Raw genomic sequence first — 26,198 nt, forward strand, 5'->3', positions numbered from 1 at the left:
TCCCCACTCCCTCCCCACCCTTTGCACAGGCTGTCACTCTTGTCTGACTTGCTCTTCCTCAGCACAACTCACAACCCTTCCTGCCCTAGACCCTGCCTGACCTCCCCCTTACAATGTAGTAGTCTTCACCTCCGGAATGTCTCTCATGCAAATGTCTCGCATGTGACAACCCTTCAGATTCTTCGTGTCCTGTCATTAAAATTTCTCTTCCAAGCTACACATCTCTAAAGCCTTCAGCGAATGCTCCTTATGGCATGGTCAAGCCCCTGGGATGTCTGGATTTTGCCAGAATACCCACCTTCCCCACTTCAAAAAAAGAAAGAGCACATGCATAGATTTGTATGTTCTTGCCCTGAACGATGCCCTCCCTAAGAGCAGGGTCAGTTTTATTTTTCTAGCCCTGGAACACTGCCTGGCACATAGGTGCTCAGAAAGCACTTGGATGGTTGAGCAGGGCAGAAGGTGGCTTTAGACGGAGCCTTTCCTCCTCCTGAATGACCTCGTCTCCTGGGAATTGGCCCTCCAGGAGGGTATTGAGGCTTCTGAACTCCTTTATCCTGAATACTGTCAGCAAAGCCTCCACAGACAAAGACGCCAGAGCGCCAGAGCCTCTGGCAGCAGCAGAGAGGCTCGTGGGGTGAAGGCTACTTGGCTTATCACGTAAGCAGAGGTTGCCATTTGCGTGCTCAGGGATAGCAGCAGATCGTCTGGGCTGTGTTCAGAATCAGTTTAGAGCTGGCAGGACCCATAGGGATCCTCTGTCCGAAGAATCTCCGAGTTCTGGTCCAGCCTGTTCTTGGACAGGAATCCCTGCACGGTCACGGCCATCCTCTGCTTGAAGACCCCTGCTCCTTTAGGAAGCGGCCTGTTCCACGCTGGGACACTCATTGTTTAGAAAGTTCTCATTGTTGGGGAGCTTTTCTTTGTACTCTGGAGCCAGGCAGAGGATAGGACACTCTGTCAAACACAACTATCATGATCCCCAATTTTCTCTTCCAAGCTACGCGTCCCCAGGCCTTCCACTCAGCCTCATATGGCATGGTTTGCTGCTTCTCACATTTGATAAACTCGCATCCAGAGAGGTCTAGGCCCAATCCCAAGTCACTGGCCCCAAAGTAACAGGCAAGCTCTAATAAAAAAGTGTTTGGAGATCCTCAGAAAAAAGATACAAAGAGAAGTTTATTATTGCCCCACACATGATTTAGTGTTTATCCTTCACCCCTGAGTGGACAAGCCTTCTTCATCTTTTTTAGTCTTGGAAATGGGGTCCCGAGGAAGCATCATGTCCTGGATCATGTTGTAGGTCTCACATTGTGGAGGAAAGGAATTTTTCTGATACAGAAAGGGAAGGAGAAAGATGTCTGGTTAAATCGAAGTTCAGTGTATTTCCCAGGAGTGAAGCCTTGCGATGGGAGAAGAATGAAACATGATTATGGAAGATAGTTTCATTTTTAAAAGTGGGTAGAAATGAGCCAACTCCGCAGCAAGAGTGATGGAGATTGGTCACAGGAAGGGTTTCTTGACATAAATTGGGAGTCGCATTTCCTTTCTTGGAGGTTAGGAAAAAAGAGAGGCACCCCAATAGAATAAGACCAGGGGTAGGAGTATTCCAGTACTGGGAAATGGATTCAGGCTCACCCACAGCAGCAGCGTTAGCAATCCTGATGGCCCCTTCGTTGGAATTTTGGGTTTGGTGAACTTCACTTGGTACTGGACAGCGGCGAGGAAGCCTTTCAGACCCATTTCTGTGATTCGGTTCCCTAAAGACATAAAGAAGAAGAGACAGTACCTCTCAGTGCCCCCTACTCCCCAGCTACTCCCAGTGTAGGTCTACCTCACACAGACCTTGTTCGTCCTTTTGGTCATCTTTAATCCCAAAGAACCACTACTGCCAGCTGTTACCCCATTCCCAAGTCTCTCTCCTTATGCCCCTCCATTTCCATGCTCTTCCAGCCCCAAGCTTGGATCCCAACATTCACGGCTCTCCGTCTAGTTTATTCGTGGAGGAAAGGGAAGAAAGGATTGTTTGTCCCTCTTGGTGGTGACAGACTTCTGAGGTGCCAGAAATGGAAACAGTCTCTTCCTTGGGAAGTTGGGCAAGATTTTTATACTTACGAATAAGATTGAGGTGCATAAGAACTTTGTTTCCCGACAAGTAAACCTTCCCATTTCGATGCTCTGTTTGCTCTAGAAGGGGATTGACAATCTCAGTAGGCTCAGGAGTTACCTGTTCAGGACAAGGAGCGAGAGATGGGATGGTCAAGCGCTCGTTATCGCCCATTGGAACAGCCCTCTCCGGGCAGAATGTCATTCTTGGTGCTGGAGGGAGCCAGGGAAAGGCAGGTGATGGGCTCTGGTCTCGGGAAGTTCAGATTCTGATGTGAGACACAAGGTGCACCCCCAGGATGGGGGGGAGGAGCAGAGGTGATAAAGGAAGTCAGTCCAGAAAAATGTCCTGAAATTGGCAGAGATGATATGGATGGGAATTAGGAAAAAGGGAAAGGATTTAGGAGGGAGCCATCCCGTTTGGGGCTCATTCTACAGTCTTCCACATCCCTGTGGCTAGCCGGACGCCACTGACTAGGGGGCGAGCTTGAATTGTTGGTGGAGGAGGGGGAAGGGATGGGCCTCCCCGTCCTGAAGTAGAATTAGTGGAAGGACGAACATGGAGCCCAGCCAGAGATGCTAGCCAGCGGTGGAATGTGGATATCGGTGAAAGCGGAGGAAGATTGAAGGTGAAATAGGCTGCAGGAGAGGACATGGGAAAGCTGCTAGCTCCCTGCAGAAGGCAGAGGCTAGGGCGCTCCGGAGAGGACAGCGATGGGCGCTCAGGAAAGGGAGGGAGGAGAGTTCCAGCCGAGCCCAGGGAGCTGGGTGGGTGCTTATTTTCACTCCTCCCCATTAGGGGGAATCCTGTTTCCAACCTTCTGAATCACCTCAGACTCGGCAAGTGTGCTCCGCTTCTCTTTGGGACCCATTTTGGCTCCCTTTCCCCGACCAGGCTTCTGTTCTGGGATGGTCACCTCTGATGGTGGGGAGAGGAGGTCAGAAGTGAAGTCCTAGATCTGCGAACGGGCCTCCACCCCTTTGAGAAGATGAAGGGACAGAGGCCGCTCTCCGGGCCTTTGAAGGCTAGCCCAGAGGAGACGCGGCAGGCGGGACTTCATTCACTGCCCTCTTTGGGGGTGCTACCAGAGGCTTGGACGGAGCTTGCCCATCAGGGATGGGGAGCTGGGTGAGCCCCCCCCCCAGAACAGGCCTCTCCTTACTCCAGATGAGCTCCCCACAAAGTCGCCAGGCCCCGGGCCTGGCTGCCTGGGAGGATACTCACTGCTTTTACCAGCCTTGCTCTGATCTTCCTTCTTCGGGGTGTTCTGTGTGGGGGACGTCCCCGACCCCGACTTCTCCTCTTTCTTGGCTGCTTCCTGCTGCAGTTGGGGAAGCAGGTGGTCATTAACACTCACCCTTGACACTCAGAGAGCACATAGGACAGCCCAAGTGCCGTCACCCCCAGGTAGAGGCGCAGCCCCCTGCCAAGCTCCTCCCTCCGGCTCTCCCCTCGCGGGCCGCTGCTCCCTTCTGGGAGGCCCTCCCCTGGCCGCCTCCGCGGTGCTACACCTTCTCCTTCTTCTTGCCCGATGCGCCTTTGGTGGGCTTCGGTGGCTGAAGCTTGTCGATGGCCAGAGCACTGCCAGTCCCCTGCGCCAGCTGAGCCCGGTCTCGGTCTCGTTCTCCGTAGCGGGAGGAGGTGGGCTGTGGGAAGGGCACAGAGGCAGTTAGCGCCGGGGAAGAGGAAGCCTCCTCGGACAGGGACCAACCAGGCTGCCTCAGGCCGGGATCAGGTCGTCCGAAGCCGGCTGGGGAGGTCACAGGGTAGGAGGTAGAACGAAAGCCAGTCGTTCGGGTTCGAGGAGAAAGACTGGCCGGTGAGGGGCCGGGGGATGCTGAAGGGGGGCTGGGGGAGTTGGGATAAAAGATGGATGCAGGGGTGCAGCTGGGCACCGGAAACTTTCCCCGAGGCCGCTGCTTCAGGCCACCCCGATTTAGCGATTGCTGCGCCCCTCTGGACCCCTCACCGATCCTCTTAGGATTCTGGATCGGTCCTGGGCCCCCTTTTCGAGCATAAGTCGCCTGCGTTCCACCACCTCAGTGTGTGTTAGTTCGAAAGGCTGCAGGACCTGAGTCAGGCGGGGAGAAGGTCAGGGTTCTTCTGGGACCCAACAACCCCGCCCCCCAGGATGACCCCACCCACCTCAGCTAGCTTCTGTGCGCCCTGGTCCTGGATTCGATTGTGGGCCAGGGACAGCCAGAGCAGGGAACGGTTCAGCCTCAGTCCCTGAGGTAGGGAGAGAGAAACCGAAGGGGACTTGAGGCAGGCCCCCTCCCTGGCCGAGGGGGAGAGAGGTTCCCTCTGCTTTCCCGGCCTCTTCTTGGCTCCCAGTCTGCCCCCTCCCCCCCCCCTCCCCCCCGCCCTGAAGCCCTTCCTTTCTAGCCCCCAGTGCCAATCCCTTCAGCCCCCTGGGCTCCCCTCCCCTGCCTCCCGCCGGTCCTTTCCCCTCCCTCGGGGCTCCTCCCCCTCCAGTCCCCATTCCCCGGATCCCAGCCAGGAGCTTCTCCTCACCTGGGCGATGTGACTGGCTCCCTCGTCTCCGATGTGGTTGTAGCCCAGGTTGAGAGAGACCAGAGTCCGGTTGCTGGTGTGCAGCGTGGACAGCGCCCGGCCCAGGAGCCGGGCCCCGCGATCATCGATCTCGTTGTTCCGCAGGGACAAGTGCATGATGCTGATAGAAGGGGACGGGAGGCCCGGGACCGCCAGCGTCAGGGCGGGGAAGGCCACGGGGACCGGCCTCAGAGGGCGGCAGGGGATCCCAGGGGGCGGGGCTCGGAGGTGTGGGACACAAGCTGGGAGCACGAGGCAGGAGGGAGGAAAAGGCGGCGTCCCCCCGAAATGAGAGCCCCGACGGGGCGTGGGAGAGGGGCGGAGACTCACGTGCTTTCCGGGACCATGAGCCTGTGGTAAGACTGCTCCACGATGGGGTTTCCCTCCAGAGACACCTTCCTGATAGGGATTGGGGAGACCAGCCAAAGCGGAGAGCCCCTAAACCAGGCAGCCGTGGCCTGGGGTCCTGGCAAACCCCCAGAAGCCCGGCGCATTTTCCCGACGCATCACTGCCCCGAGGAACGTGAATGGCGGGAGAGGCAAAGTGGGAGAGGTGGGGAGTCAAGATGGGACGGACCAAGTAGGCATAAGAACGGCCTAACCCGAGGAGGAGAAATTTCAAGAAAAGTGGAGTCTGGTTTGTGCTTCAGAGGGTCACGGATCTCCAGCCAAAAGAAGACCCCCAACCCAAACCTCCCATTTCACAAATGAAGAAGCGAGCCTAGGGAGATGCTCTAGGTCACACCAACAGTAAGCGGCATGGGCAGGATCAGAACCCAGCTCCTCTGACTATACTGTACAATAAATGATTGGAGGTGGGATGGGAGTGGAACTCTCCATTCAGAACGGGCAACTCCCTTCCAGCCGCTGGAATTCCTTGCCTACCTGAGACTAGCAGGGCTAAATTCTTCCCCCAGCCTAGACGCTTTAAAGATCATTCTAGAGCTAGAAGGGACCTTCGAGGCCATCCACACCAACACTTTATTTTCCATAGGAGGAAACTGGGGCCCAGGAAGGTCAAGTGGGTTCTTCCAGGATCACACAGATGGGATTTGAACCCAGTTAGCCTGACTCTCAGACTTTACAGAGACCCTGTTAAAAGTATATCTGGGGGAGCAGCTGTGGATGGAAAGCCAGACCTAGAGACAAAAGGTCTTGGGTTCAAATTTGACCTCAGACACTTCCCAGCTGTGTGACCCTGGGCAAGTCACTTAACCCCCATTGCCTAGCCCTTACCAATCTTCCTACCATAATGTATAGAATTCTAAGATGGAAGGTAAGGGTTTAAAAAAAGAATAAAAATAAAGTTTAAGAAAGACGATTTCCAGGGATGCACAGACTCCCTAGCATCCTTGTGGCACACTAGTGTGTCCATCTCCCCCCCCCCCCCAGGCTGCTGTCCATCCCCCTTCCCTTGAAGAGGCTGGTCCACTCCAAAGTCAAGCCACTTGTCTTTATGTACTAAGGCCAAGTGATTGGAGGAAAAGAGTCTCGGGGAGCCAGTCAGCTACTCAAAAGGCAAGGGAGCCTGAGCCAGGACTAGTCATGTCCATTTATTGGCTCAGGATGAGTCACTGAATTTCTCATAGGCAAATGAAGTTGAATCAATAGAAAATGAGAGTAAAAAGATTGCCAAGTATAAAAACTAATCTTTCTCTTGCATTTTTTAATTTAAAACCATTTTTATGCTTTATTTACTGTCTTCATTCATTCTATCACTAGGCACAATGAGACAGTGTGTTATTATTCCCATGTTACAGATGAGAAAACTAAGGCCAAAAGAGCTGTCACACAGCTTACTTTATGCCAGAGTGGGTCTAGAACCTAAATCTCTTGACTTCATACCACAGTAACAATGTTGTGGGCTCTCTTCTCTTCTCTCTTTTAGACCTGAGAATTTTTGTTTTTGTTTTTTAAACCCTTACCTTCTGCCATACTGTGTATTGGTTCCAAGGCAGAAGAGTGGTAAGGGCTAGGCATTGGGGGGGGGGGTGTCAAGTGACTTGCCCAGGATCACACAGCTGGAAAGTGTCTGAGGTCAGATTTGAATGTAGGACCTCCCATCTCTAGGCGTGGCTCTCAATCCACTGAGCTACCCAGCTGTCCTCTTTTTGTTTTGTTTTTAAAATAAAATTCTTACTTTCTGTCTGAGTAATAACTCTAAGATAGAAGGGCAAGGGCTAAGCCAACACAGTTGTGACTTGCTCAGAATCACAGAGTGAGGAAGTGTCTGAGGCTAGATTTGAACCCAGGTCTTTTCCAAATCAAGCCTGGTGCTCTCACTGTGTTCCCATCCTAAGGTTCTTAAGCTAGGGTCCTTGAACACTCAAGTGATCAGCTTCTGGACAGATTTTAGAAGGTCTGAGAACTCGGATTGTTAAGAAAAATGACATCTTTTTCACTGATATAACTGAAAATTGGGATTTCCTTCCCTCATGGGATTTTAAATTTATTGTTTAATTTATCTATTTTTAAATGTAATTAATTTAGAATATTATTCCGTGATTCATGTTCTTTCCCTCCCTGCCTCCCACAGTTGACAAACAATTCCACTGGGTTTTATATGTATCCTTGTGATTTTTTTTAAAAATCATTCTAAGAATGGGTCCAGAGATTTCACCAGATGCCAAAGGGATTCATGATATAAAAAAAGGTTTAAGAATCCCCTATTCTAGATTCTTTTAGATTTCATTATCTCTGATGAATTTTTAAGATAATAGATTTAGAGCTGAAACCATCTAATCTAAATCCTTCCTTTTACAAATGAAGAAACTGAGACCCAGAGAGGTCCAGCGTGCTTTTTCATGATGGATGAATTAACAGTCTGAGAAGAACCAGCCTTAAGGCTTCAGGCAGATTGTTTAGAAATGTGAAACAGACTGGGAGCAGGAGAAGGCAAGAGATTCTCCCTGAGATTCCCATCTGGAAAATTCTCAAGCTGAAGGAAGGATAATTGGGTCAGGAGTCAAGGGGAGAGAGCCCTAACCCTAACCCTAACCCCATTCCTCTACATGGGATAAGACAAGCAAGGAAAGGGGCCTTGGGAGTGGGTGAAGGAGGCAAAGATCTAGGAGGGAGCTGTATGACTATCTTCTGTAAACTCTCCCATGAGGGTATTTTCTGTATTTTCTGTTTCATCTCACCTTTTTAGGAAAAATTCATTAAGAAAAACCAAATAAAAAACTAACATCTAAAACACACACACACACACACACACACACACACACACACACACACACACACACCGACTCATTTTCCTTCTCTGTAAAAGTGAACCTGACTTGAGGTTTTCCTTTGCAACGGAAGGGATTTCCTACCCAGTAGTCAGAGGTATGTGATGGGGGAAAGAGAAGGGGTGATCAAGGAAGGAGCTTGTTCTTTTCAGAGTCTACAGAGCAGAGCATCAAAGGTTATTCGGTCCAATCACAGGAAACTGAAGCTCAGAGAAGAGTAAGGATTTGAAACCAAGAAAAAGGGCTAGCAGCCCTCCCTTCACCAGCCCACAGTTCCTCTCCCTTGCCCCATCCCAAAACTACCCAGAGCCTTGGAGGACAGGACTTCTCCCAGTCATCCTGTGCTTACTTGAGAGTGGAGGAGCAAGTAGGGATGAGGGCAATCAAGACGGTCAAGGTCTCATCAGTCAGCCCCACTTTCCATAGGCTGGGATACAAGGAGGGGACATATGAAGATTCAGTTCAGACACCCAGCAACCTAGAACCCAAGCATGGTAGTCCCTTCCCTACTCGATACAGGCACAGAACTTCCTTCCCAAACCCCTTCTAGATATTTCCTCCATACTCCCTCTTTTTCTCCTCCTTGATGTGGTCCTCTCCACTCCCCTCAGTATCTCTCTGAGGGACCAATATTCCCAGGAAGTACTCCAAGCCCACCCCCTCCAGGTGTCCCTCCTTGTCCCACAGCATTTCCCTCTCTGTCTCCTCTGTTGCCTGGGAGTCCCATTGCTTCATAAAAAAGCTAGCCAGCATTTGTAGAGCCCTTAAAAGTTTCCAAAGCACTTTATAAACCATCTCTTTTGATCCTCACAACAACCTTGGTGGGGTAAGTGTCCCCATTTTACAGGTAAGGAATCTGAGGCTAATAGAGATTAACTGACTTGTCCAGAGACCTAGAAATAGTAAGAGGCAGGATTAGAACTTCCCCACTCCCCCCAGTCTGGCTCCTTTCCCCTCCATGTTCCCCAACCCCCTTCTCCCCCCCCTCCGTTCCTGTCTTCTCCCTGGGGGCTCCCTCCTCACTTGATGGCCTGGAGCTGGGTGAGACTGGGCAGACACTTGCAGAGAATGCCCAGAAGTGGATCTGCCAATCTCCAACCTGCAGGAAGAAAGGAGACTGAAGCCTTTGGAGGCAGAGTCCTGAGTACTGGGGCAGGGGACCCAGAAGAGAAGCTCACCTCGAATGAAGACTTCCCGAACCAATTTGGGGTCATCTTGTTCCAGGTCCACCTGGATGGTGGGCCGGAAGAAGGCATACTTGGTTTCGATCTGGAGGAGGCTGTTTTGGCTACAGGAGGCAGAGGGCCGCTGCTGTTCCTCCCCTGAGGACATATGGGGAAGGGGTCTCAATCAGACCTCCCTCCCCCACTCAGTCTCCACACCCACCTCCTCACCCTCTACTTTTCAGGGATGCCCAAAGGAGATGAGTCTATCTGAGGCAGCCAGGGACCAGAAAGACTGTAGAGTGCCATTGCCTCTTCTACCATCTGTGTGTAATGAGGATCAAAGAAGAGCAGAGGCCCCTGCCTCGATGTGCCAGGCTCCTAAAAGTGGCAAGCACCAAAACTCCAAAATCTTGGGGTAACCCCAGGATGCAGACTGTTTGGGACCCTGGGCAAATCACTTAACCCCCATTGCCTTGCCCTTACCGCTCTTCTGCCTTGAAACCAATACACAGTACTTAACTGATTCTAAGAGGGAAGATAAGGGGTTTAATTTTTTTTAAAGCATTTGAGGATGTAAAGAAGAAAACTTAGGAGAGAGTTGAGAGGGGCGAATAAGGGAGCATAGTAGGTAGAGAGCCTCGCCTGGAATTAGGAGGTCCTGTGTTCAAATGTGACTTTGGACACTTCCTAGCTAGGTGACTGGGTAAGTCGCTTAACCCAGAATTTCTTAGATTAATACTAAAATAGAAAGTAAGAGTTGGGGGTTAATTTTTTTAAAAGTTGAGGAAGGAGCCTAGGGGTACCTGTCTCCCCAGGCTGCTGCATGAGCAAGAGAGATGGGGAAATCTAGAAAAAGTTCTCCCCATCATCATCATCATCATCATCATCATCATCATCATCATCACCACCATCATCACTGAGATTTCCATAGCGCCTGCGCTCCTCGCATCTCCCTCTGGAGGCTCGCTCCCGACACACCCCTGGCCTCCAGGACAAGTATGATGGAGAGCCCCGGGTCAGAAACTGAGGGAGAGCAGATGGTGTCGAGAGACCCTTGGGAAGGGGGGAGGGAGTTCACTTGCCTGGTGGCTTTTCGGTGGCGGTGGCCGAGGTGGAGCGGCCGTGATTGCGGACTACGACTTTGGGGAAGTCGTTGAATCCCGAACGAGTGCAGAGTTCGATAAAATCCTGTTCCAAGATGCCCACGCACTGGTACTCCTCTGAGGGACAAAGGGAGGGCAGGGGGGACGGAGATCAGCCGGGACCCCCTGCGATAGCGCCGCGCGTCCGCCAGGAGACGACAAAGACCGGAGAATACCGACTTCAGTTCCCGAATAAACTGGGGAGCTCAGATTTGGTTTCCCATTTCCTCCCTGTCCCGTCGTTGCTTCGTTTCCCTGTCCAACTCTATCCTCTAGATTCTAGAGCTTCCTTACCCCTGCCTTGCTATTCTTTTTTTTTAACCCCTTCCTTTCCGTCTCAGAATCAATGCTGTGTATTGGTTTCAAGGCAGAAGAGTCTAGGCAGTGGGGGTTCAGTGATTTGCCCAGGGTCACACAGCTAGGAAGTGTCTGAGGTCATATTTGAACCCAGGACCTCGTGTCTTTTCTCCAGGGCTATCTCCTGAGCCATCTAGCTGGCCCCCACATCCTACGCTCCTATCCTGCCTCTTCATTCCCAGCCCTTCTCCCTTCTGTTTCTTTATACACAGCCCTTCTCCCCAAAGATTGATGAAGGCGTAGAGAAGTTACACAGCTAGGTCCTCGGTATAACTAGGATTTGAACTCTGATTCCAAATTCACTGTGTGCACCTTGTTTCCCTCTTTTCCCCTTGGAGTCATACCTGGATTTTTGGGCTCCTCCTCTCCTACAGGGGGTAGAACAGGCGGTGGTTTCTCCTTCACCACCCTCTCCCCCTTTTTCGGTGTTCGCTTCAGGTTGTCGGTGGATTTGGTCCCTGGAGAAACGTAGGGGAGGGGCTGACCCCTCCCTCATAGTAATTAAATTTCATTTTCCTACTTGAGAGCCGAACATCCCACCCCCCCTCCCTACGCCGGGTCTCTGCACACGTTCTCATCTCTCCCACTGTCTCTGGGTGGGGACCTACGAGATAGGAATGGCAGCCGGACAGCTTGCTCGCTGCCCATCCGAGCTGGGGAATTCACTCGAGACTCACCCTAAATAGCCGCACTTGGGTGGTCTCCGAAGAGTAGGGGGCACTAGGCTTTGGAGTGAAGGCGAATAGATGGCTGGGAGATTAGTGAGGAAGGGTGGAAGCCTGAAGGGGAAGCGGCTGGGAGAGGCGGGAGGACTCGGGCCTGGGGGACGCTGAAAGAGAGGCGCAGTAAAATTGGAGGGAGACGAGCTGGGGTCTGGGTTAGTCTGGATGGGGGGTTAGAGAGAGGAGGGGACCAGGATGAAGTTGGGGAAACTGAAGGAAAAGGGGCCAGAGTTTTTCCTGGAAATCGAGATTTGGAGGAGATCCACCCTTAGCCTTCTCGACCTGCACCTCGGGCTTCTGAGCGTCCTTTTCTCTCCAAGACAACGGGGCTTGGGCTAGGGAGGGCGGGAAGGCCTGGAAACAACTGCAGGTCGCCCGCGTGGTCTGCAGAGGGCGCTCCGGGGCCAGAAGCGCCAGGCGAGCCTCTGTCTCAGAGCGCATGCGTATCTATCCCGCTGCGCTCCGCGACCCAGCGAAGCTGGCCACCCGGCTCTGCTGGGTCCCCAAGGCAGGGGCGTTGCTGAGTGACGGGGAGCTGGGCAGCGGTGAACTGTCCAGTCTGTGGGGTAGCTCTGAGTATCGATCGACCTCAGATCGATTTATCTGTGAAGGGGCTTGAAGACTCAGTTAATTAAACAGCTAATGAGTTAACCCCAGGGAACCGGCTCCATCCTCCTCCCACTGTCATTCCCCCAACTCTTAAAAGGCCACGCACTCTGGGCAGTTAGGGGGTGCAGTGGCTAGAATGCTGGGCCTGAAGTCAGGAAGACTCAACTAACTGAGAGTGCAAATCGGATATTTACTATGTGACGCTGGGCACATCACTCAACCCAGTTTACCTAATTTTTCATTAAAAAGAGACCCTGAAAGCCCTCCCTCCCCCCAGAGCCTAGGATCATCTCCTCCGAATCAAAGATGCTCAGGATCACGAGAAATCCAACAACTTTATTTACAGGCACGGGACAGGGTTCCCCATCGAGGAATCCCAGGCTGGGGCTGTGAAGGCTTGACGAACAGTTAGAACCGGAGAAGGACCTGCCCTCCAGTCTCCCACGCTTCTTGGTGATTATCCTTACTCTCCTGGGACCCAGGAATCCTGGCTTCCAGCTCCTCTTCTCTTGAGCCATCCGAGGGCTGCCTCCAAGGAGGAGGACGGGGGAAGGATTTCGGAACCCAGGCATCCGCGGACCTCTTCCCCTCCAGGAACGGTTCTCTCCCTAATAACCCAGGGGAAGGGAGGGGAAGGTGTGCTGCGCCTTGAGTCCTTCCTCAGTTTCTGGGCCTGGTCATGTGGGGGGGGGCTAGCCAAATGGAAGGCCCCCCACCTAGTCTCTTCAGCGATCCTGTCGTCTCCTCGGGGGTGAGGGAGGGTGTCGGACAGGGGGCAAGTCATAGTGTCCCGGGATGTGGCTGTTCTTAGGTGAGTCGTAGTGGCCGGGAGGAAGACCTGGGGGGATAGGAGGCAGCGTGCCCCCAACGACGAAGTCTGGAGACAGGAAGAGGGCCAGGGGAGCTATGAGAGGCCTGTATCCCAGCCCTCCATTCTGGGTTTTTCCTAATCAATTTCCATCGTCCCCTCACTCTTTCTCCTTCTTTCTACCCTACCCTCCTTCTAATCTCTCCCCTCTCTCTTCCCCCTCCCTGTCTCTGTCTACCTAGTCCAGAGAGCTAATCCTGCTCCAAGGACACACACAATTTCCATCTCCTGTCCCCAACCCAGGTCCCTGACCCATAAAAACTTCCCAGTAAATTCTCGGGGCCTTTCCTTTAGGTTCCCACCCCCACGGTGGGCACTGTCTGGCTCGGACAGTGATTCTTCATCTCTCACCCGGGGCTGGTGGGTTGGGCTGTTCATAGGTGCCGCTGTCCCTCTGGCTGTCTGGTCTTCGGAGTCTTTGACTCTGCCCGGGTTGGGGCACATGCCTGCGGGGTGGGCTGGGCTCCCCAGGTGCTTCTGCAGCAGCGACCGAAGGACCTTTCATCTCCATGTAACTGCCCTCGCTGGGGGACCCCAGAAGGCTGGGCAGGTCCCGGATGGTGGCGTAGGGATTCTCGCTGCACAGGGAGCTTCTGCTGGCCCCCAGCCCCTCCTCTGGGATGGGCCCTGAGGAGGAGGAGGAAGATGGGGGCTGAGCAGAGGGAGGGACCCCCGGGTGTCCTTTTGTCCTGGTCTGGTAAGTGAATCCCCGCTACCCACCCCCTTCTGCCCTCCTCCCACTGAGCCTACCTTTACCATACAGATGTGCCAATCCGTTGCCAGAGCTGTAGCTATAACGATCCAATAGACCTCGCCCTAAGGAAAGGGATGGACCCATTGTCAGGGCTCTGCTTAGACAGCCATAGGATTGAGAACTGGAGGGGACCTTAGAGATCATTGCTGTCCAACTCTACCTTTTACAGAGGAAGAAACTGAGGCCTGAAGGAAGGGACTTTCCTATTAGTATGAAAGAAAGCTAGGATCTTCTACCCAACTCAGGTCTTCACCTCCACCCATACTGCTAGAATGGGAAAGGACATCCCCACTCTTCTTCTTCAGAGGGTCCCAGATATACAGATGCCCTTCTCCCTCACTCAAGCTAAGAGGAATCCCATGGACTCATAATAGGATGCTTCTCCCATATCTACCCTTCCTTCTGTCCTGCTAAATCCCCTGGTATATAAAATCCCATACCCCGGTGCCCAGGAGGGAGCTCCTTGTGGTGCTTCCAGTCAGCAGGCAGAGTGGCATGGCTGTCTTGCCCATAAGCCCCAGGGCGTTCTGGGGCCTGGAGGCTAGCAAAGAGCTGAGTGCCTGGCACCTGGGAAGGCAGTGAACCCAGAATTATAAGAATGACAAAACAACCAGAGAGAAGAGTTAGGAAGGGACCTCAAAGGTCACCTGATCCAATCTATATATTAATGGAGTTAATGTAACATCCAGGAAAAGTGATCATTCAGTCTCTACTCAAAGATGTCCATGGCCCATTATCCTCTGGGGCTCCAGTTATGAGAAAAACATGGAGCACCCAGAGCTGACCACATACTCCTAGCCAATGCTTCTAGATCTACCCTGTGGGGCCAGGCAGAGCAAGAATAGAACCCTTCTTCGACATGACAGGTCTTCAGAAACTGCTAGACTTAATGTTCTTCCCTCTCAGTCTTTTCCAGGCTAACCATGCCCAGTTGCTTCGACTGATCCTCATAAAAGGTCTCCAGTTCTCTCACCACCCTTGCCCCCCTCCTCCTTTCAACCCGATCCTCTTCTCCAGCCTTCCCCAGATTTGAAGCCCAGTGATGCCTTCCTCCCACCCCCAACTCCCTTTCCCGAGACACTGACCTTGTTGGGGGGTGGAGGAGTGGGAGAGCACTGGGACAGTGTGTGGTAGCTGGGGTTGGAGTAATAGTGACTGTAGCTTGGTGGGACATCTGGGCAAGACAGAAGAATCAGAGGAGGGACAGAGTCAGAATCCAGATTCAGGAATGAGGCAGCCTCTGGGGTAGAGAGTGACCTCTTTCCCTGGGTAGGGGCAGAGGGAAAGCTTAAGGTCCATGGCTATTAGGATGGAAGAGGAGCAACCAGAGGGACCCAAAATCCAAGATCCCAGTGCCCAGCCTCTCTTACCCATTCTGCTCACTCTGCCTTTACATCTCATATGTAAAGAATGTCTCAGTCCAGAGGGGAATGAGTCAGAGAATGTGAGGGCAGGAAGGAAGCTTTTAGGCCACTGGAACAAACCCTGTCTCCATTTTGCACATGAGGAAACAGACTCAGAGAATGGAAGTAATCCAGCCAAAGTCACCAAGTAAAATAGTGGCCAAGACAGGATTTGATCCCAAATCTCCTAAATTCAGAGCCTGGCTTTCGTGCCCTCTGCTTGGGCCTCCTCCACACTCAGAATGTCCCATGTTCTCCTGTGCCCCGATTCCTAACCCTCACCTGGGATGACATATTCAGAGCCATCCATACGTCCACTGCTGTAGGCTACAGCCAGGTGCTGGTGTGCTTTGCCTTTCTGCCACTGTCTGTACCCAATGAACAGTGCTATCAGGGCCACCACCAGGGCCCCCAGCACTGCAATGCCAATCACTGCTCCCAGAGAGTCATATGTCACTGGCAGGGTGGGCACCATGGTGAAGGGCTGATCCTGGTTCCCTGGACACCAAAGGAGAGAAGAAGCAGTAAGTGGGCATTCCCTGTACTGCTAAGAAGAGAGGGAACAGAAGAATGTATGTTCCTTGAGGGCAAGGACTGTCATCATTTTTTTTTGTCTTTGTATCCTCAGTACTTAATAGTAGGTATCATACAATTAGGGGTTGAAATGAATAGGAGAAACCACCACCCACCCCCAACTTTGCCCTGGAAGAGATCAGGCATACTGCCCTGAGTGACTTACCAATTTTGCAGGGGGCACCACTGTGCCCTGGTGGACATATACAAGCCCCTGTTTCAGCCTGGCATTGTCCTTCAGGCCCACACTGGCACAGCTGGGAGCAATTGGCACCAAACATACCTGGAGGGCAACCTAGAGGATAAGCAAAGAGGGTGGTCAGAGGGGTCCAAAGAAATGAGAGCCAGGAATGGCCAAGCAAATTGTGTTCTGGGAATGTAATGGATGATGAATGTGCCCTAAGAAATGGTGACTGTGATGAAGAAAGAGAAGTATGGAAAGGTTCTGCATGAACTCATTCAGAGTGAAGCAGAGACGAGAAAATAGTTGCATGATGATCCCAACGGTGTACACAGAAAGAACAACCACAACAAAATTAGAAGTGAATAATGCAAAATATAAAAAACAAACATGGCTCCAGAGAATAGCAAGGAGATGCTGAACTCTCTGTTTTTGCAGAGGTGGGAGGTCCTTCCACATAGTTTTTTATGTATTCATCAGTTTTGCTCATTTCCCCGCTTTCTTTTTCTTTAAGATTATTTGTTATAGGGGATGGTTCTCTGGGAGGCAGAGGGGACAGATACTGAGGAAAATTGGGGAAATGTTAAAGATCAGTTATCACTGCTTGCCTTCTCAATGTGTACAGGAGTGGTTGGAGAATTTGGAATTTTTTAAAATAATCTTATATCAATTTAAATTTTTTTAAATAAAAGAAAAAAGAGCCACTATCATTTGACCATCACAACAAAGGGTACTTCAGATTGAGATGGGATCATATAACCCAAACCCCTCATTTTATGGGTGAGGAAAATGAAAGCTAGAGAAGATAATGTGACTTGCTTTGCCAAAGGTCACACAGCAAGTTTGTGGCAGAGGCAAGTCTCACACTCAGAGCTCCTAACTCTCAGTTTATTACCATCACTTTTTCCTCTGTGGGTCATTTGATCCATTGGCCCTTGGCCATATTCCTTACCTTAATAATCTTTGGTTTAACACGAATTGATGACTACATGTCTACTACATGCATTAGTTTTGCACTGCCAAATCATGGATCTCCTCTACTGGTTGGGTGCAGAGTCTCCCCTAGACTGGATCGGGAGTTAGCTTGGAAGTCAAGATATAGCCTCAGACACTTCCTAGCCGTGTGACCCTGGGCAAGTCTCTTAACCTCAACTGCCTAGCCCTTACTGCTCTTCTGCCTTGGAACAGGTATTTAGTATCAATTCTAAGACAGAAAGTAATGAACAAGAAAGTATAAATGAGATGCTCTCTCCAAAATTACAACTTACCCTACCCTTCCACCATCATCATTGTCATCATCAATGATCATCATCATAGCTAGCATGTTCATAGTACTTAAAGATTTATAAAATGTTATACACATTTGATTCATTCTGTTGGTACCTTCAGAGCAGAGGCGTCCAGTCCAGCCTGGTGGGCAGATGCAGCTTCCCTCCTGGGGTTGGCAGTGGCCACCATTGTGGCACTGGCAGAGAAGAGCACAGTTGGTGCCCCAATACCCCAGTGGGCATGCTAGAGGGGAAGAAAGGGAACCAGTCCAATAAAGGCCAAGCACAGGAATCTGAGTCACCCTACTCTCCTCCACTGGATCCCCTCCATTGAATTTGGGACCTCCTGAGCCCAGAGAGTCACTCTTTCTGGGTGGCCTCCCCTCTGTTCCTCCCCCACTCCTGACCACAACTCACGCTGGGAACAATCAGGGCCAATCCACCCAGCATGGCAGCGACAGCTTCCATCTACAGGGTTGCAGGAGGAATGGTTGGCACATTTGCAGGGAGCACAACGCTTGCCATATCGACCAGGCTGGCAGGCTAGGGAGAAACAATAGAAGGTCAAGGGCTGCAGTTGGGAGATAAATATATCCTCCTTCCTAGAGCCTTCTGTCCTCTCTGCTCCACCCCCCACCCCCCATCCTGCTGACATGGTTGGTAGTGGGAAGCCTGACACCTGCTATCCCCCAAGTGTCCATGGATTTGGTTCAGAGACAGCTCTCATCCCAGCAGACTTCTGGGATCTTTGCCTCCCTCTCTTACTTGCTCCCCCCTCACCCCATCCTTCAGAGCCCCAGTCAAATCTCTCCTTCTTCATCAATTCTTGTCTGACCAGTTCAAACCACAGACCCACAATGTCCCTCTGAATTCCTACAGTGCTTACAGATGAAGATGAATCACTGAGGTTATCTGGTCTAGCCTCTTAACAGATTAGCAGAATCAGGCTGAGAAACATTAACTTATGTTTTCCAAAGTCATACAGTTGTTTCCTTCCTTCCTTCCTCCTTTCTTTCCTTCCTTCCTTCTTTCCCTCCTTCTTGCTTTCCTTCCTTCCTTCATTTCTTTCTTTCTTTTCTTCTTTGTTTGTTTCTGCCTTCCTTCCTTCCTCCTTTCTTTCCTTCCTTCCTCCCTCCTTCCTTCCTTCCTTCCTTCCTTCCTTCCTTCTTCCTTCCTTCCTTCCTTCCTTCCTTCCTTCCTTCCTTCCTTCCTTCCTTTCTTTCTTTCTTTCTTTCTTTCTTTCTTTCTTTCTTTCTTTCTTTCTTTCTTTCTTTCTTTCTTTCTTTCTTTCTTTCTTTCTTTCTTTCTTTCTTTCTTTCTTTCTTTCTTTCTCTCTTTCTTTCTCTCTTTCTTTCTCTCTTTCTTTCTCTCTTTCTTTCTCTCTTTCTTTCTCTCTTTCTTTCTCTCTTTCTTTCTTTCTTTCTTTCTTTCTTTCTTTCTTTCTTTCTTTCTTTCTTTCTTTCTTTCTTTCTTTCTTTCTTTCTTTCTTTCTTTCTTTCCTTCTTTGAAAAGGAGAGACCAAAGGGGTCTCGAGTAGTGGAGGGGGGACAAGAGGGACAGAAGAATCTGGGAGAGCAGCCTTAGCTAAGGAGGGAAGGCAGAAGGGGGGAAATCTTCAAACCCCTTCTCTTCTCTCTTAGTCAACCTTAAACATCAGCTGTCTCCCCCAACCCCTGCTTTGAGAAAGGAGGTCTCCACTCTTCTTCTTTATATATATACTGAAAGACTGAACCTCTAGGATACAACTAAACAACCCCTAGAATACACTAGGCAGAGGGGGTTAAGTGACTTGTCCAGGGTCACAGAGTGTCTAAGGCCAGATTTGAACACAGGAATTCCTCTATTGGCCTGGTTCTTGATGTCTGAGCAATCCAGCCACTCACTCAGGTATTTTCCCTAACAAACTTGGGATTCAAACCCAGATCTTTTCAATTCAAACCAGATACTCTTTCCACTCTACCTCTGAGCTGATTCCACTCACTTGTCTTGGTTTGTTATAGAATTTTTTCTCTTATTTAACTCATCTTGTTTTGGAAGCAGAAAATGTGTTTAAATCATTGTAGTTGTTGTTGGTCCTCCATTTAGCCTACTTCTGTGGGAATGGGAGCAAATTACTTCCTCTCAAGCTTAGTTTCCTTATTAATAATAGCTGGCATTTATATAACACTTTGAGGTTTGCAAATTCCTTTATCTCATTTGAGACACACAGAAACTCTCTGAGGTATGTATACTACAAATGTCATCACTCCAATTTTACAGATGATGAAACTGAGGCTCAGAGAGAATGCAATTTGTTGTTGCTCACACAGCATGTTTGAGGCAGGATTTGAACTCTGATCTTCCTAATTCTGAGTCTAGCATTCTATATCTATACCAGTGATTTTAAACTCAATTGGAGGGTTAGCTAGATAGCTCAGTAGAGGGCCAAGCCTGGAGTCAGAAGAACCTAGGTTCAAATCTGGCCTCAGACACTTCCTAGTTGTGTGACCTTGGGCAAGTCACTTAACCCTGTTTGCCTAACCCTTACCCTTCTGTCTTAAAGTAAGGGGTTTAAAAAAACAAACAAGCAACTCAAGTAGAAACAGTGACACAAATTCCCTAGAAGTAAAGGTCTCTGAGGGCCAAATACTGACTTGGCCTTAAAATGCAAAGTTATCTAAGCCTTGTCCATTTTATTGAATGTTTCCCCATTACCTCGCTCAGCCCTCACTCAGGAGTGTGGGGCCGCACATTTGACCCCTCAGGACTGTACCATGAAACCTCATGTAAAATGAGAAGCTGGCCAGCACAATCTCGAGATTACACTTCAGAAGGCATTTTCCAGCTAAGATTTTATGAGTCTGAAGAGCTAGAAGCAAACTGCCCAGGAACGAAGGCAGAATATGTTCTTCCCTTCCTCACCTCCACCTCTTAATCTCCTGAATTCGTCCCTTTTTCCCTTTTTCCTTTTTTCCCCAGATGACATGTTGATGCCATTTTAAATAATTGTTTTCTAGCATTTTGTCATCTATGTTCTTTCCCTCCCCAAGACTGCAGATGATATGACATAGGTTATCATACAATACATATTTCCATATTAGTCATGTTGTGAAACGAGACATATGTCACTTGCAAATTAGTACTTTGGGATCTGCCTAAGTAACATGCTAAGATAGAAGGGCAAGGGCTGGACAAAGAGGATTAAATGACTTGCCCAGGGTCATACAGCTGGGAAGTATCTAAGGCAGATTTGAACCCAGGTTCTTCCGACTCCAGGCATGACACTCTATCCACTGTGCCACCTCGCTGTCCCTGATTTCTCTCAAGATTCATATCAAATCTCTGGTTCTCCAGGAGACCCTGGCCAAGCTCTAGCACCTTCCTTCTGAGATCACCCTCTCTCTACTCTGACTATATCTTACATGTACAGAGTCGTCTCCCAAACTAGAATGTGAGCTCCATGGGGGTAGGGACAGTGTTTTTGCCTTTCTTTTGCATCCTGAGCATTTAGTACCATGTCTAGAGCATAGGAAGATCTTAATAAATGTTTGCTGACTAACTGAATGGGGAGATGGTAGGGAAACAGGGAGAGTAACTCACTTCTCTGGCAAGAAGGGCCCCGGTAGCCAGGCACACAGATGCAGCTCCCATTCTCAGGTATACAGGTTCCTCCATTCTTGCAGGTACAGGTGTTATTGCAGTGGGGTCCCCAGAAACCCTCAGGGCATGGAAGGTCACAGTGGAGCCCTGTGGACCCAGCAGAAGGTGTACAGGTTGATCAGAGGTCCTCCTATTGAGGGGACACCAATCCTCATTTATCCCCCTTTGGGGTGGGACATGGAAGCAAGAGCTCTGGGCAGGAGAAGTCATTGCTTTCCAACAACCTTCCCCATGATCCCCAGCTGGATGGCTTGGATATTTGGATTGCTCACCTGTCCATCCAGGCTGGCATTGGCAATGACCATGAATGGGGTCACAACCATCTGCATGTTTGCAATCACAGTGACTGGCACAGCCTGCTCCAAAATACCCTTTCTTGGAGAAGAATGGAAGGTGGAATCAGCAAGGGAGGGCTCAGTCAGCAAGGAATAGAGCTTAGCAATATCACCCTCCTTGACCCTTTCCTCACCCCTGGCACTTACCAAGCAGGGAAGTGGCACCGATCACCACGCCAGCCAGGGGTACAGGAGCAGGCTCCTGTCTGTGGGCTACAGGCAGCCCCATGGGCACACTGGCAGCTGGCATTGCAGCCAAATCCCCAGGTGCCCTCAGGGCAAGAAACAGAGCAGTTGCCTTTTTGCCATCCTGGAGAAAAAGAGTGGCCCTAAGGACTAACAGCCATTCCCCTTCTCATTCTTTTTCCCTCCAAGGACTGAGTCTCCTCATTGCTCTCATCACAGGCTGATTTCCTAGGGCTCCCCTCACAACTCAATCAGACCATCTAATCCAGAGCCCCATCTTGTGCCTTTAGCCTCCCTGCCTTTTTGTCTCCAATGTTTCCCCCTTCTTAGAATTCCTCCTGTCCATGCCTGGAACTCCCTCTTCCCCAACTACATTCTGAGCCCCCTAGAGCCCAACTCCAACTCAAATCTTGAACCCTGTACCAGTTCTGGTCTTAATCCTAAAGTCCTACTCTGTCCCCTCCCATGACCCCACCTTTGGCTCTCAGCCATGCCCTCTTCTTTTCATTCTGAGGCCCAGCATCTTTACAGACCTTCCTTGCAGTTGCATGTGCCATCAACTGGGGAGCAGGAGAGGGCATGCACACAGGAACAAGTCTGGGAGCAATTGGTCCCGAATGTGTCCATAGGGCAGAGACTGGAACAGTGGGGGCCCTGACAGAGTGGGGGAACCCAGAGATCAGCAAAAAGGGGATGGGGCTCCTCATCCCCATAGTACTCCACCCCCCTTAGCCCCTCAAACTATAAGGGGAGGTGGGTGTCGGTCAAAGGGAACCCTTTCTTTTTCTGCCATATCAGAGAGGAGGTCTGTTTCCAGGAGGAGGAGCCTAGGTTAGCTCAGGACTGCCAGAAAGTCAGATGTGATAGGAAAAGGCAAGGGATTGAAGGCACTATTCTTTTTTTCTTTTTAAGTCTTACTCTTGTCTTTATCTTAGAATCCATACTAAATATGAATTCCAGAAGAGCAGTAAAGGCTAGGAAATTGAGGTAAAGTGACTTGCTCAGAGTCACAAAGGTAGGAGACACTAGACTCTTAGTCTTCTAGGGAAATGAACTTCCTCGCTGTTTTTTTCCTTAAACCCTTACCTTCCATCTTGGAATCAATACTGTGCATTGGTTCTAAGGCAGAAGAGTGGTAAGGGCTAGGCAATGGGGGCTAAGTGACTTGTCCAGGGTCACACAACTTGTAAGTATCTAAGGCCAGATTTGAACCTAGGACCTCCCATCTGTAGGCCTGACTCTCAATCCACTGAGCCATCCAGCTGCCCCCCCCCCCCACTCTTGAAGAGTGGAATTTTTTTTGGATATACCAGGGATAGAACATCTGGGGAGGAGGAAGTGGGGACTCTGGGCTCCCTGCATCTTTTAGGGGAGAAGCTGGGAAGGTTGGGTACTCAGAAGCAAAGTAGTTAGGGGTAGGGGTGGAGATAAGTCTGGGGTCCCCACCTAACCTGGAGATGAGGCTGGGTCGAGGGCTTTTGACTATCACCAGGGCAGTGGGTTGGGCAGACCCTATTGGCACACTCACTGTGTAGCCAGGGGGACAGAGACAGTGGCCACTTTCTGCCTGGCAGGTGCCTCCATGGAGGCAGAGGCAGGGTTCCCGACAGCCAGGTCCGTGGGTTCCCGGGGGACAGCTCTCGTTGCAATGTAAGCCAGCCCATCCTGGCCTGCAAGAGCACTCGCCACTCATGGGATGGCAACTGGGAAGAGAGCAATTAACGATCACCTAGAGTAGCGTGGGTCCTCTGGGAGGTTCAGATCCTGGAAGCCCGCTAGCCCCGCCCCCAGCGGCCTAGAGGGTCCAGATCCCAGTCTTTCTCCATGCAGAAGGGGCCAGCCCAAGACGAGGGGCGTGGGGTACGAGGACAGGTGTGCAGAAGGAAAGTGTCGCCCTCCTTCTTCCTCCCTTCCTCCCTTTCTGGAACCCTCCCTCCGAGGCCCTCTCCCGCCCATCCTCGGATTCCCCCACCTGAGGCTGTGCTCTGCGTGGCAGGCGCAGGACCCCTCGCAAGTGAGCCCGTAGCTACCGTCTGGACAAAGGCGCTCTGTGCAGCGATCCCCAGTGAAGCCGTGCTCGCACAGACACGATCCGTCGGCTGCGAAGCAGCGAGCCCCCGGGCCGCAGTCGCAGGTCTCTGCACAATCCTGGCCGAAACGATCCGCTGGACAATCCTCCCGGCACCTGGGCACCTAGCTCAGTGAGAGCCAGCCCTCCCAGGCCCCGCCCACCAGGCCCCGCCCACCATCGCTATAGGCCACGCCCACTCCATAGTACACTTCGTGCTCCTCTCACCCACCTGTCTCCGGTGTATCCTGGAGCGCAGTGGCACTGCCCTAGTATGGGGTCGCATTGACCACCGTTATGACAGCGACACTCTTGGGTGCAACCCCTTCCAAAGCGGCCTTCTGGGCATGGCAGCGAACAAATGGCGCCCTGAGAAGAGCAGGGTAAGGCGCATCATAAAAGTCCCCAGGAATCTCCAATGGTAGGAGAGCCCTCCGGAATCCATTTATCTATTCACTCAACTAACAAACAGTTATTAGGCACAGGAAATACCCGGGTCCCCGCTGTCTCCATTGTTCCTCCAAGGAACTGGACTGCCTCTGCCCTACCCCTCCTCCCAGCACCCCTCCAACAGGACCCTCTCCCTGGCAATAACCTGGACCAGCGCCCCTCCTGCTCTCCGATATGAATCCGTCTGGCTTCCGGGCTCCAGAAGCTGCCCCCGCATTCTGACTGTCCTTTCCCCGGGGATTCCCCGTGCGCTCCCCGCCGATTGCCCCCATCCCTCCTACCATCCAGCCTGGTGGGCAGGTACAGTTCTGGCCAGAGTTGTAGATCCCCCCATTTTGGCAGGGATGGCTTCTGGGGGCAGGAGAAGCCGATTGTGTCCCGACGACAGGGTATCTCACAGCTGTGGAGGCAGATACGGTCTAGGTCAGTCGGGAGGGAGGAGGGGAGGAGAAGGCTTCATTCCTTCATTCAGCCTGCCTTACGTGTTCTAGCGTAGGACATGCTTTTTGAATCCCTATGGATAGGATAGCATAAATAGGAATGTGACTATTTTACATTCCCACCAGTAAGATGGCAGTAAGCTTTCAACCAAATTCAACAAATGTTTACTGAGAGGCAACGGGGGAGTAGGAACTTAGGAGAGAGTCTCTTGGATTTCTAATCCGAAGACACCTAATTAATTAGATAATTAATGTCAAGTCCCACACACATCTAAAAACTCAACGACAGAATAAGGAAGGATGGTTATAAGTAGTTCTTGTAGGGGTAAAAGCAGCAAGGGGCTTTGGGCAAACAATATGAGCCAGCATCCTGGCGTGACAACGTTCAGAGAGAGAAGGTAAGTCATGCCATACTGTCTAAATTACACCACATCTAGATTTTCATTTATTCCATTCTTGGCTCCATATCGTGGAACAGACTGTGGCCAGAATGGTGAGGGGAAGGGAAGTCATGTCACTGAATGACCAGCTTTTAGCTTGGCGAAAACATAGGCAACACAATTGCTGCCTTCAAGAATGTGAAGGTCTGTTGTGTGAATGATGGCAGAGCAGAATGGGTAGTTTCCAGAGAGACATATTTTAGCTAAAATAATAAGAGATACCTACAATGGAATGGACTGCTTCTTGGGTTAGTGAGTTCTTTGTCACAGGAAGTGATCAGTCAGGAATGTTATATTCCTGCATTGAGCAGGAAATTGGAATACACAAGGAGATGATTAAGTAAGTTTCCTGAATTCCCTGATCAGCTTATGGGTTCCTGGGCTCATAGATTTACAGTTAGAACAACTGAGAAATTATTAAGTCATTTCCATCCTTTTACAGATGGGGAAACAAAGGTTCAGAGGTTAAGTGAATTACCCAAGGTCAGAAAGGCAGTAAAGTGGCAGAGCTGAGATTTGAACCATGATCCTCTGAATCTAAATCCCATGCCCATCCACCGACCAACAAAGCCTGTTATGGAGCTCAAAGGAAGATAAGCCTTTGTGTTTGGGCATTTGGGAGCATTTCCCTATGGAGCCTGTGGGCTTGTCCATGCATCAGCCATGAACACACTCCTGGGGACACAGGGCTGGGGTGTGGGCTTGTCCATACCCTCCACAGGGTGATGGACACCTTGTTGAAAGGAATAAGGACAACTCAGTGACCGAGGTTGCTCCCCCCCATCCCAAATGAACTGCTTAAGTCCCTTCTAGCTCTCACTACCATGATTCTGTATGTATGTGTTCATATGGGTCTGTGTGTGTGTGTGTGTGTGTGTGTGTGTGTGTGGTGGGGGGAGGGAGGGGGGCATTTGTGCATTGCTTTTGTGTAAGGGATGTGCTCTAGGTTTATGTCATTGTGAGTCTTCACAATGGGGCATGTCTCAGCTTCCAAGCTGCTTACCTTGGCCCTGTGCTATTATCAGGGCAGTGACAGGCCCCTGTCTGGGAGTCACAGGAGGCTCCATGGCAATGGCACTGGGCTAGGCAGGAAGGACCATAGAAGCCAGGTGGGCAGGGCTGGAAGCATCGGGGAGGCTCGAAGCCAGGAGGGCAGACACAAGCTCCAGTCTTGGGGTCACAAGTGCTGTTGTTGCCACATTCGCAGGAATTTTCACAGTTTTTGCCCCATAACTGTAGGGGGCAAGCTGGGTAGGGGGCAGGTTGTGAATCATAGGCTCAGACAGTGACTGGGAAAATCCACACCCTCATGCCCCTGACTTGGGGCTCCTGATTTCTCTATATTTGTCCCTGCCTATTATCTCTTTATTTCTTTACCTTTTCCTTTCTGTGTCTCTCAGAATCTTCCTTTGACTGCCTATTTTGGGTTCTTTGTCTTCCTCTCCCCATACACCCTCTCTCTCTCTCTCTCTCTCTCCCTCCCTCCCTCCTGTTTTAGATGTTTCTTTTAAAAAAAAACAACCCTTACCTTTTACCTTAGAATCAATATTGTGTATAGAATAGTAAGTGCTATAAGTGCTAGGAAATAGGGGTTAAGTGACTTGCCCAGAAGTATCTGAGGCCAGATTTGAACCCTGGATGTCTGGTTTCCAGGCCTGACTCCCAATCCATTGAACCATCTAACTGCCCCTACTTTGTGTCTTT

General features: G+C 50.7%; 2 protein-coding genes across 4 annotated transcripts in view; both read right to left on the reverse strand.

Moving 5' to 3' along the window:
* Positions 1–342: 342 nt before the first annotated feature.
* LRRC71 (leucine rich repeat containing 71) lies at positions 343–11,614 on the reverse strand. Of its 3 annotated transcripts, XM_056816232.1 has the most exons (16): positions 11,236–11,614; positions 10,903–11,038; positions 10,142–10,279; positions 9,072–9,215; positions 8,917–8,992; positions 8,243–8,320; positions 4,991–5,059; positions 4,622–4,781; positions 4,253–4,336; positions 4,077–4,178; positions 3,619–3,753; positions 3,332–3,428; positions 2,937–3,025; positions 2,116–2,227; positions 1,639–1,760; positions 343–1,332 (listed from the first exon to the last, which is right to left on the reverse strand). In XM_056816232.1, exons 7-16 carry the CDS (start codon positions 5,005–5,007, stop codon positions 1,216–1,218), a joined length of 1,035 nt encoding a protein of 344 aa, XP_056672210.1. In that variant the 5' UTR covers positions 5,008–5,059; positions 8,243–8,320; positions 8,917–8,992; positions 9,072–9,215; positions 10,142–10,279; positions 10,903–11,038; positions 11,236–11,614; the 3' UTR covers positions 343–1,215. The 3 variants fall into 3 exon arrangements, with proteins under 3 accessions (XP_056672210.1, XP_056672209.1, XP_056672208.1); XM_056816231.1 differs by lacking the exons at positions 10,903–11,038; positions 11,236–11,614 and adding an exon at positions 8,711–8,786 and having other exon boundaries at positions 3,332–3,425; positions 10,142–10,277; XM_056816230.1 differs by lacking the exons at positions 10,903–11,038; positions 11,236–11,614 and adding an exon at positions 8,711–8,786 and having other exon boundaries at positions 10,142–10,277.
* A 591-nt stretch (positions 11,615–12,205) lies between these two features.
* Positions 12,206–26,198, reverse strand: part of PEAR1 (platelet endothelial aggregation receptor 1) — a 46,303-nt gene continuing 32,310 nt past the window's right edge. Inside the window, 19 exon segments of the mRNA XM_056814646.1 lie at positions 12,206–12,766; positions 13,109–13,384; positions 13,508–13,573; positions 13,952–14,078; positions 14,597–14,685; positions 15,197–15,412; positions 15,654–15,782; positions 17,052–17,180; positions 17,354–17,479; positions 20,516–20,662; positions 20,848–20,950; positions 21,054–21,220; positions 21,630–21,750; positions 22,625–22,799; positions 23,069–23,281; positions 23,397–23,533; positions 23,896–23,964; positions 23,966–24,014; positions 25,498–25,773. Coding sequence (XP_056670624.1) covers positions 12,615–12,766; positions 13,109–13,384; positions 13,508–13,573; positions 13,952–14,078; positions 14,597–14,685; positions 15,197–15,412; positions 15,654–15,782; positions 17,052–17,180; positions 17,354–17,479; positions 20,516–20,662; positions 20,848–20,950; positions 21,054–21,220; positions 21,630–21,750; positions 22,625–22,799; positions 23,069–23,281; positions 23,397–23,533; positions 23,896–23,964; positions 23,966–24,014; positions 25,498–25,773 — 2,767 coding nt within the window. The 3' untranslated portion in view covers positions 12,206–12,614.

The sequence above is a fragment of the Monodelphis domestica genome, chromosome 2 (assembly GCF_027887165.1).
Source record: "Monodelphis domestica isolate mMonDom1 chromosome 2, mMonDom1.pri, whole genome shotgun sequence".
Classification (NCBI taxonomy): Eukaryota; Metazoa; Chordata; class Mammalia; order Didelphimorphia; family Didelphidae; genus Monodelphis; species Monodelphis domestica.